General features: G+C 34.6%; 1 protein-coding gene across 1 annotated transcript; it reads right to left on the minus strand.

Moving 5' to 3' along the window:
* Window positions 1-48: 48 nt before the first annotated feature.
* LOC142607678 (sister chromatid cohesion protein SCC4) lies at window positions 49-7,714 on the minus strand. Its single transcript, XM_075779264.1, has 12 exons — window positions 7,222-7,714; window positions 6,995-7,136; window positions 6,538-6,654; window positions 5,868-6,369; window positions 5,504-5,542; window positions 5,287-5,408; window positions 3,537-3,683; window positions 3,291-3,380; window positions 3,081-3,205; window positions 2,174-2,379; window positions 617-741; window positions 49-489 (listed from the first exon to the last, which is right to left on the minus strand). Exons 1-12 carry the CDS (start codon window positions 7,584-7,586, stop codon window positions 301-303), a joined length of 2,169 nt encoding a protein of 722 aa, XP_075635379.1. The 5' UTR covers window positions 7,587-7,714; the 3' UTR covers window positions 49-300.
* Between the last annotated feature and the right edge of the window lie 3,510 nt (window positions 7,715-11,224).

The raw sequence follows: 11,224 nt of genomic DNA on the forward strand, positions 1-11,224 counted from the left end.
CAAATAACTAATTACACTACCATTTGTTCCATGGGAAAAGATTGAGAGAGCATAAAATTAGAAAACTTCATTCTAATCAATAACTGTACATCATCCCTCCAATTAATGTAGTATTTTGCATTGTGCTGGATCCATCCACTATACAATCTATAGGTAGATAGGTAGAAGTACTACTGTCAATCTCCTTTAATTTAATCTACTAGTTGTTCTTTTCCCCTTTAAAAATACATTTACAAATCAAAATTAGAACTTCTATTTGTAAAAAAAGTGGGAGAGAGGGGTGGGGGGGATGTCATGTGTCTAAATTTTCCTCTTCCCACGCCTTCTAGAGTCTAAATCCACAAGCTTTGATGATGATGGAGCAGGTAATGGAGCAGACAGACCAATGGACTCAGGGATGTCAAGATTGACCCCCATGGAAGGGCCTGCGGTTGCACGCTTGATGTCAATCTCATGAAATTGCTGAACTTCAAGTTTTACTTTGTCAATCTGCTCATATTACATTAGAAAAATAAGCATTAAATACCTGCTGATCTGAATCATCTGATACATTGGTATGTATGTCAGCTAAACTTAAAGAATACTAAAAGCATGAAAGTAAGATGATTGCCCTTACTAGTTCAATGTGATGAATGGATGAATGTGCATCAGCAAGTCTCCTTTGCATCTCCTCTTCCTTTTTCCTTTGATATTCAACATTTTCCATTTCATTTCCCCTCTCACCCAACTCTTGATACAAGGCTGCAAGAACAGTATATAGTAATAAGAGAAATGGATAATCAAATGAAATAAATTTGCAAAACCAAAGATTCTAGTTCAACTCAATTGTGTCAGGTACTAATGATATGCAAAATACTTTCAGATGCAGAGTGATGAATTAGAACACTGAATACAATTCTCGGATATTTAGCGTGTGTTTGGCAAAAATTATTTTTGCCAATTATTTTACTATTCAGCTTATTTTTGCTACTATTCATGGGTCCCACTGCACATTTTAATACTATTCATGAGTCCCACTGTACTATTTCAACTAACTTTTACCATTATTTATAGTACTTTCAGCAAAATAAGCGGATTCCAAACAGACTCTTAAACTGCAAAATTATAAATTCGTACCATGCCAATCAAAACAAACAATATACTACAGGAAAAAGTACACTGACCTTCCCTTAGAACACTGAACATAATTCTAACTTCTTTGGTCTAATATAATGCAAACAGTAAAGATTCGACAAAAAACAAGATTAATTACCAAAAAAGATTCAAGAATTGTGGTCTAGTTTTGATGAAGGGTCCTTCTTGACACTTTTCCCATGATACTTTTCTTTTATGAAGTATTAAGTTTCTTTTAGGTTAGAAAGTTGCTGGCTCAATTTTACTAAAGTTATACTAAAATAAGGTACTTCAGTAGTTTCTATATTTCTGGAATATGGGCTATACAAGAGGCTCATGAGAATTATTTATGTTTTAAGTACCTTTTCCATTAGGTTTAGAAGTTCTTAAGTACTTTTCTTTTGTCATTAGTAGCCCTAATATCTCTAGGAATAAGTTATTTAAGAGACCTAATCTTTCTAAGAAAGGGTTTAGCAATAACCTATATAAAGGCTTTACTGTAGTCAATAAAATTTATAGAGAGATCAAATTTTATAAAAATTTAAGCAGCTTATTTTAAGTCGTGAGGGTGTTATTGCCTTCTCTTTCCTAGAAGTAATTTCTCAGGACCTATCTTTTCCTTGTTTCTCATTCTATGCACTGTTTTAACACCAAAAAACCATCAAACTCATTCAAGTTCCAATTTTTTTATTTCTTAACCAACCTAAATCCTCAAACATCAAACCCTATTCAAGAAACCTTCAAGATCACATCAAGAACCCTAAATTTAGTTATGAATTCCTAAAGATCCTACCTCACATTAACACCATGCACACCGTTCTGAAACTCAACATCAGGGTTGCCATTTTAAAAAGATGCACAAGCATGTGGATTTGTCATGATCTATCAGGTAGTTCATTTCATACCTTATAGAATAACATCATATAAGAGTGATACCAGCCAAAAACCAAGAAATGATCAGTCCTAACCTGTGCATGCTACATGATGGGAAAATCCTTGTTGCAATGAGAAAGCTTAGTGGTCATAAACAATGTGAGAGATTATAGCTAATGGGATATACCTGTCAAAACAGAAAGCACCCAAATCTGAGTTGGGATATCATAAAGCTTCTTTGCCAATGTTAGGGATGATCTCAAGATCTCTCTAGACTGTACAGTGTCATGCAGGGCAAGCGCCAAACTCCCAAGGATAGTCAAATACTGAGAAACAAGTTGAAGATTCCCCAAATGATTGTGTGTCAACTGTAGTCCTTTGGCCAGTCGATTTCTGCATTACAGTGGTCATCTTATTTCAGAGAGAGAGGTAGAGTAGATTACTGTGTTGGTTGACGTAAAGAACTATAACAGTGAGATTTATTTTATAGATTTGTGTTTAGCTTACCTCCAGGGATCCAAGAAGATTGAAAATATATTTATAGAAAACAAAAGGAAAAAGGAGGATGCCAGGATTTGGCATAGAAATTGTGGTCAACATGCAAAGGAACTGCAGTTCCTTTTTTAATGTTTTCATTTTCTGTACCCTTTCTTTATCCAGAAGCTTGTGTTTTTACCCACAAGTTCAAACTGACAGTCATAAGATAGTCAGCAAGGGTATCGAAGGACTCATTCTGTGGAAGACTGTTCCATTTGGTCCTCCATGGCATTTGAAGGCATAAATTGATTGTCTGGACAATGATAGTATAAAGGGGAGAGTGGCAGAAATAGAGACTAAGAAAGACTTTTTTTGGGGATTAAAATATAAGGACCATCTCAAGTTTATGTATAAAAGGTTCCATTGATATTATGCTATAAGCTCATTATAACTGCTTAAGGAAATGAATTGGGCTCATTTCAAATCCCATGAAAACACAATAAATTGACTTTTCTCAATATCAAAGGAAAATTATTTTGAATATAAAGAAAAATGATAAACTATAATGGGGACAGAGGTTAATTAATGGCAGGTTAATTAATGGCAGAAACATCTACCGTGCTTCCTGTAGATCATGCTGTTTCATCAATAAAAAGCCGTAGGCAAAAAGAACACCCGTTTTCTCTCTAACTCCAACAAAAGACTCCATCATTCTGTAAACAGGTCCTATCAAATCAAGAGCCTGCTCATAAAATATTGTGTCAAAATATAATTCACTGCAAAAAAATTTACTGTGAAAATGCAAACCTTTACAAGAAATGTTTCACCTGTGAAGATGATTCAGCATCACCAATGCAAATGTAAGACACAGCTGCATATATTTGGCACATAGCTTGCATTGATTTGCTCTCTGTGAGCTGAACAAACAACACAAGTGAACATTTAATTTGGATTTCTTATTAAATTAGATTCACCTGTGGTTCAAGCACTTGCTAAACCAGATAAACATCCACACACACAGTCACACCTTAAGCTTTATTGAAGGCATTGAACTTGCACGTTCAAGAGTTTACCTTTGCTCCTTCAAGATAATGAAAAGCTGCTTCACTATAACAGCCTACGTAATGGGCATATTGCCCCCTAAGCATCTGGATAATGCTTTCACAAGCTTGTAAAATTGTTGGAAAGCGTATATACCAATTTTTCATCTGCACCAAAGCCTGCAAACAGAGAACAAATTACACTGGTTTGTTTTGGAATTGAAAATACATAGTGCACATTAGAAAAATTGGTAGCAAGTCAAAGTTCTAAATTTATTAGTATAACAAATCATACAGGTTTAGTTAAACTATAAGTTTCCAATCCAAACAATTGCCTGCACGCAACTATAGATTTATGAAGTGTTTAGAGATTCCATATCATGCACTACCCTATCAAGTATGGTGGGATGTGGGATTTTGCGCGAGGAAGTTGCCCCACCTTTAACTAAGCTTTGATGGGTAAGTGGTTATGGAGTTTTGGAGAGGAGGGTGATTATCTTTGGATACTTGTTATTGGTATAAATGTGGGGAAGCTTTTGAAGTGAGGAGACCGCAAGCATCTTTCCTTTTAGAAATAAAATAAACAAATCAGGATTTGGGATTCAAATTCTTATTAGCTTGATCTCCACATCACACATCATGCTTAAATCAGATTCTCTAACCATCCCCTACCACAAACCACAAAGAAAGAAAGGCAGAGAATTTTTCCCAACCTGTTGTAATACCTCTCTAGAGACTACACCCATAAATCTGTCCATACAAGAGTTTTTGTTTTGTTTTTTTGTTTTTTTAAATTGTTTGCCACGCATCAGATGCATTCTCACTGAAATTTTATTTATCTTATGTTAAGTTATTCCCAAATCTAGGAATAAATTAATATTTTTATTATTAATTTCATTTTTGGTTGGGGAGAGTCTCTCACCTAAGGACAGTGGGTTTAATGGGCCATCCCCATTCTTGATACAATTGCCATTCCCTCTTCGGATTTATACACCCACCTGCAGTTTTTTGTCTTGCTTCTTGCATTTTGTTGTTGTAATTGTAATGTTGTTTTTCATTTATCGATTTGGGAAAATTAACATAAGGATTTGTTTTTGCTCACTCTCTCAGCCTAGTATTGAGGTGGTGTCAGAGTTCACTATCTTCTCGATAGGTGAGGCCCTGCCACTGTGAGGGAAGGTTTCAATTTTTTTTCTCCACAATCCCAATCCAGTGACCGACCAAAGACCAGTGTTGGTTAAAGCGTGAGGCACACTTAAGCATTTGGAATAAACAATGTAGATTTTTGAAATCTAATTCCATTAAGTAAGAAATGATAACTGATTTTAAATCATATGGCACTATTTACACCTTTAGTTGAAAAACTAAATCTTCATCATGAAGCAGTCCCTCTCCATTCCAAAAACAAATGCAGAGAACCCTAATACCATCCACATAGCGTGTGGAATAAATCATGTCAAACACTATACAATCAATAACTAGGCTTAACGAAGATAAAATTAAAAACTAGGACAGAAACTTTGTGAACACATTAATGCAGTTTAACCTAATGATTCAATTATACCATTTCATATATTGCTATAAAGAATTTTAATATTAAACTCAAGCATGAATACCAGACTATATATTTGTATCTGAACAGAAAGCCCAAAAATTGACAGAGATATAGATAAAAGTTGGCAAGCCATTCCCCTCCAATACCCCATTTCCCCAAAAAAGAAAAATTTCCAAAGAAGAAAAGGAGACTAATTAAACATGGCAATAAGGAAGGCATAATAGCTACCTCTTGAGCTTCAACAAATTCAGACCGTGTGAGCTCTACAGCCACTTTATTTTCAAAGAACTGCATTAGTAGCATTAAATACACACCAGCCATCCAAATGGCAGAGTGTTGCAAATCCACCTCTGCACAAAAAAGTTTCACAAAGCTTGCATAACCTTAGGGTCATAGAGGAACTGAAACCATTTTGTTGTAGGCATCATCAAAAGCTAAAGCTCACCTTTCACACCATCAGTTATTCCAAGCTTCACCAGCTCCTCTGCAAGAAAGATAAATATTCAGATTTCTAAGCATTGTTGCAACTAATATGAAATTCGTAAATCCCAACTGACTAGCAACAAAGACCATATCAACTGATCAACTAGGTGTATAAGAACTAATTTTTCAAAGAGGTAAAGCCTAGGAACTTGTTTTACAATGATTGATGAAATCAAGTTACTATAAGAGCCTGATCTGAATTGAAGGGCCGTGTATGAATGGAGGATCAATTTCTAACAAGAAAGAGATGCAGAGAATTCATAAATTATAATAAACTAAGACCAAAGGGAAGAATGATGAACTGCATCTTAGTCCAAGAAACCAACCTTGGATGATATGCATTCCAGATTGTATCCTCTTTCCACACTCCTTAGAATGACCCTTTGGACGTCCAAAAATGACCACCATAAGATCAACTAGCGCATAGACAGCACTTTTTGGTAGCCACTCTCCATCTATAGGAGATGGTGCCAGCTCAAGCTTATCTTCCAATGTCCGTTTCACATTTCCAAAATATGCTGGCTCCAGATAATGCTGGCCACTTGAACTCAACCTAGTCTTACTTTTGAGCCGCTCTTGAAGCTGAGCTTGTTTTTCAGCCAATGCTGACCTATCCCTGTAATGAAGGTCAGACCGGGAGAGACTTTGATTTAAGGTGTTTATTTCATTTGTCAGCTCCTCTATCTCTCGTGTTTGCTGCATATCAGCCTTCACAGCAGCGTCCAATTTGTCTACATGTTGTGCAGCATTCTTGTAGTCACAGACACGAAATCGGTAGAAAACATGCAGCAGCTCATTGTAGAAGAGTAAACCAAGGCATTGTTGTCTCTTTATATTTGCAAGGAGGCAAGAGTGTAGTCATACAAACAAGAATTAGCATCACAGGAAATCAATGAACATAGGAGATAAAACGAAAACATTAAAAATGGTAAATGTTTCCAAAATTATCGCGTATTACAAGAAGTAGCATACAACAATAAATAAGATAACACTTACTTTATTCCGCTCAATCGAATCCCAGACCTGATCGCATCTATTAACAGCTTGCTCAACCAAATTCTCATCGTCCCATTGCATGAGGTGCACATGCAGTATGGAAGTTGCAAAGAACATCTATACACACGCAATTGGTCAAGCAACAACAGATTGCACAATCACACATCATATAACGCAGAGATAAATGCACTATCTAACAAAACATTGAAATAAAAGAGGAATGCAATAGCAATGTTTAAGTTGTAACCGCAAGTAGTTATTGTACAAGTACAAAATGTATGACTGTATGCCCTAATTTAAAGAATTTGAATTTATAATTATCATTGCCTAAAAGCATGTTTTTAAAACCCAAAACTCAAAAACTCCGTTTTGCAAAAGCAATATTTTAAATCCAAAACACCATTCCAAACGCAGGGAAGAATCAAAAACACAAGTAGTTGGAGACAGAGAACAAAACCTGCAATTCGGGATAAGAAATTTGAGCGGCACAGATATAACCGCTCTCTAAAGCAGCAATTGAACTCTGATAGTCTCCTTCGATAATCAACGCGTTCGCTAGCTGTGAATTGAAGTTGCAAGTCCACAACTTCACCGAAAGCCTTTGAATTCGAAACACAACGATTATAAGAAAATTGAAAAACGAACCTCAATTCACAAAAGGAAAAGGAAAAAAATTGAACATACTCGTTGCCAGAAGAAGTGGTGAGCTGAAGAGCCTTATTAAGAATCTGTTTCTGCGGCGGAATAGCTCCGACGAGATGGTAACACTGGCTGAGCAAGTTGTAGGCTCGGCACTTCAAATCGAAGCAAGAAGGAATGGAATGGAGGAGCAATTGGGAGCGCTCGAGGTGAGACTTGGCGTGAGTGACGTTGTGCGAGTGCTTGAGGAGAAGCATGGCGATTCGTAGGCGAGTCTTGACTTCGACGACGGGGAAGAACGATACGTGGCTCTGGCATATGGCTTCCAGACACTTCACCGCTTTGTCTATCTCGCCTTTCTCCTCGTGGAAATCAGCTAGTCCCCAAAGTCCCTCCGCCAATGCTTCCATCACTCACTGGAGTAGAAGGGGGGTTAGGGCTTGTTCTTGTTTGTTGAGGGAAAAGAAAAATCATTATATGTGAATTTTGTGAAACTGAGAGTTGAGTCTGCAAGTATTATTAGAAATTTCCATCTTCCCTCTCCATCATTTCCTCAAATTTGAACATAGGATTATTGGATTATTATTATTATTATTATTTCAAATTTACACTAGTAAAATATAATTAGTGCCAAAATTTGGTGTGAGAAGTGTGAACAACTTATTTAATCTTTGGAAAATATTTATAAAATTTGGTTTAAGAATTATTTTAAAAATATTTTTATTGAAAAATGATAAAACAATTAATTTAGTTGAAAAACTTTTTATATTTTTGTATGATATTAAAATTTTCTTAATATAATTTATTAGCAATTACCTTAAGAGTACCCGTAAATATAATTCATAACTTTATGTTGAAAGTATGCTAAAATATATTTATACTTTAAAGAGAAAAGAAAATGTAAATTTTTAAAAAACTTTAAATAAAAGCTTAAAAATAAAAAAAAAAAGTAAAAAACTAGCTTATAAGCTAGTTCCAAACACATTGATGTTTTTGACAAATTCATCTTAACCTCAACAAATTTGATGTGTAGCTCAAAAATTCAAATCCAATTCCTTATCTATTTATTTTTAAATGAGTATTCATAAACATTTATAGATTTTAAACTATCCTTATTTTAGTGTGTATATATTTTAATTATTAACAATGTGGTGAAATTCAATTAATTTATTTCAAATAAAAAGATAAGATTTTAAGAACCCTATAATTAAATAGTGAAAAAGTTTAGCTGGGCCAACTCACATGTTGTTATTGTCCACATGGTCCAGACTCAATTAAACAAGAATTCATAAACAAGACACAGTTTGGACTGGGCCTTCCCATTACAAACTATTCGGGCAGACTGATTTCTATTATACCCGCCTGTGGACTTATTTATATTGTTAGAGCATTCGTAGTAAATGTCAAATATTTGATATATTTGACATACTAAACACAAAAACAGAGCTTTATCAAATGTTGCAAATCACAAAAATTATGTCACATTGCTACAGTACCGTGGCAAAAATGCCACGATACGGACAACAATGGCATAATGAAATATTATTATTTTATTACATTTTTCTCTTTCTTCTTCCACTGATAACTCTCTCTCCTCTCAGTTATTTAATTGATTTTTTTCTCTCTCCTCACAATCTGTCTCTCACTCTCTCTCTCCCAACTGGTCTCTCTCTCTCCCTCTTCAGATCAGATCAGCTCCTCCCTCAACCTCAAACGTCTCTCTTTCTTTGCCCCTTAAATTAAACTCAAAAATCTTCCCTACCGATCTCAATCTCACCGATCTTGGTCTCGATCCCTGCCAATCTCAATCTCGATCTCACCTCTGTCAGCTCCTCCCTGCCGATCTCGATCTCGCCGCCTCACTTTCCAGTCCTCGCCGCCTCATGCTTCAGCGCTCACCACCAACATCCACAGCCCTCACCGTCGACCTTCAAATCGTTGTTTGAGTTTGGGTCTATTTGAATTTTTTTTTTCCCCCTCTTTTTTTGAGGTTTTTGGATTTGGAATTTGCTGGTGTTATTGATGTTATTGTTGTTGATGTTGTTGGTTTGTTGGTGTTGTTGTTGTTGGATTGTTGGTGTTGTTGCTGTCGATGTTGTTGCTGTTATTGATTGGCGTTGATCTAGTTGCTGTCGTTGATGATAATAGGTAGAGATAATATATTATTTTATTGTGTAGTAAATATTAATTTAATGTACAGAATTAAATTTTACAACCTCTGATAAATGGGATGTTGTAAAATGATGTGGTAAAATAATAAAGTAAGATTTTGATGTTGCAAAATGACATTTTTTTTGCAACATCTACCGTGGATGCTCTTATATTTAGTATTTTATGACAATTCCGAGTTGTATAATGAGAGGCAACAACCTTCGTACACTACACCTATTTGGATTGCGACTGGCGGTTGTGTGTTTGTGTTTTCCTCTTTTCTTCTCTTTTTTTATTTTTTTATTGAGAAGCACTCCATCAAGTGGGATGTTATTTGTCAATGGGTCCCGTGAATTATGCATAGAACCCACTATCTCTTTGGCAGCAAAATTTCCACTGAAATTGCACTATTCAGTGGGTCATGTGCACTGTTCACAGGACCCACAAATCTCTTTTTTCAACCAAACTTTCATTAAAAATAGGTCCTACTGTACTATTCACACATTTAAAAATTATTTTGCTATAGTATTTTTAGTTTTCAGTTTTCATCAAAATAAGCAGTATCCAAACGCACCCTTAGTTTCGGTTAATGCATTTTCATTTTACCAAATAATAATAATAATAATAATGATAATGATAATTAAAAAAAAAAAAAAAAAGGATTTGGAAGTTGGGCTGCACTCTACCATTATAAATATCGATCAACAACCATTGTACTATTTATCAAAAATACTACCATTAGTTAAAGACTATAATAAGAGCCTAGATGGCTTTAATACATCAAACAAAAATAGAAAGATATCTTATACATCTTGCATATGCATTTTCTCACTCATAATATGTAGATTCATAACTTGGTGTGGTTCAGATATTATGAGAAAGTTGTTGTATGCGTTAGATGCACAAAGTAATTATTATCATACTATTTTGTTTGTGAACTATCAGATTTTATTTTAAACTCTATCAAAATTGGTCAAAATCAAGTTTTGATCAGAAATTCGTAAAATGGATTGTTTGGATATCTGATTTGGGTAAAAGGGCTTGGTCAATTTGCTTTTGGAAATCTGTGAATGATTTTGAGTAAAAACTTTATACTTACAGTTTGGTGGTTGAAAAAATAATAATAATAAGGGAAAAAATTAAGTGGTCAAGGTCAAAGTCAAGGTCGGTAGTATTACATGTCAGGTAGTCCATAACATTTGATGAATGTGAATTTATTATCACCATCCATATTAATGAAAAATCAAAGCAATAAATGATATTTAATGTGCATCTGGATGCGGATAAAAAAACTAAATTATTTTACTATTTAACTTATTTTTGTTACTATTTATGAGTTTTACTATACATTTTTTGGTATTATTTATGGGTCTAACTGTACTATTTCAGCTAACTTTTACCTTTATCTACAATATTTTTAGCAAAAAAATTTTAATTTTAGCAAGATAAGTGATTTTCAAACAGAGAAGTTAATCAGGCAAAGTGTAACGTATAGATTAATGGATAGAAGACAGATGGAAGCATTAATAGCCCTCCATTCACTAAAGACAGTTTGTACATATTTTGGAGAATAAAGGAAGAGGTTATAAAACCCAAGAGGAACAAAGGTAAAGAGGTACACAATTTCATACTCACAACTATTAGCCATTTTACTCTCTAATTTGCGCAAGTGAATTTTTTAACCTTTCTAACTTGATTATTGGAGGGTCTCTGGCCAACACCACATTAAAATTCTCTTTTTTTGTCCATTATCTAATTTTCTTTGCAGTTTGATTGTTAGAAAAAACCCTATCATCGTCCATCAGATAGTTTGATTGTCGGAAAATGTCCTGTCATCGTCCATCAGAATAGACGAGAATACAATTGACGATTTTTTGCATCATCATCAACTAATATA

Source organism: Castanea sativa, chromosome 8, assembly GCF_040712315.1.
Source record: "Castanea sativa cultivar Marrone di Chiusa Pesio chromosome 8, ASM4071231v1".
NCBI lineage: Eukaryota > Viridiplantae > Streptophyta > Magnoliopsida > Fagales > Fagaceae > Castanea > Castanea sativa.

Coding starts and splice junctions, on each gene's coding strand:
- LOC142607678 (XM_075779264.1), bottom strand. CDS start 7,586: ATGGAAGCATTGGCGGAGGGACTTTGGGGACTAGCTGATTTCCACGAG. Junction 6,655..6,994: donor TTTCTTATCCCGAATTGCAG/GTTTTGTTCTCT, acceptor GCGTGTGTATAG/ATGTTCTTTGCAACTTCCAT. Junction 3,381..3,536: donor ATTATCTTGAAGGAGCAAAG/GTAAACTCTTGA, acceptor TTGTTTGTTCAG/CTCACAGAGAGCAAATCAAT.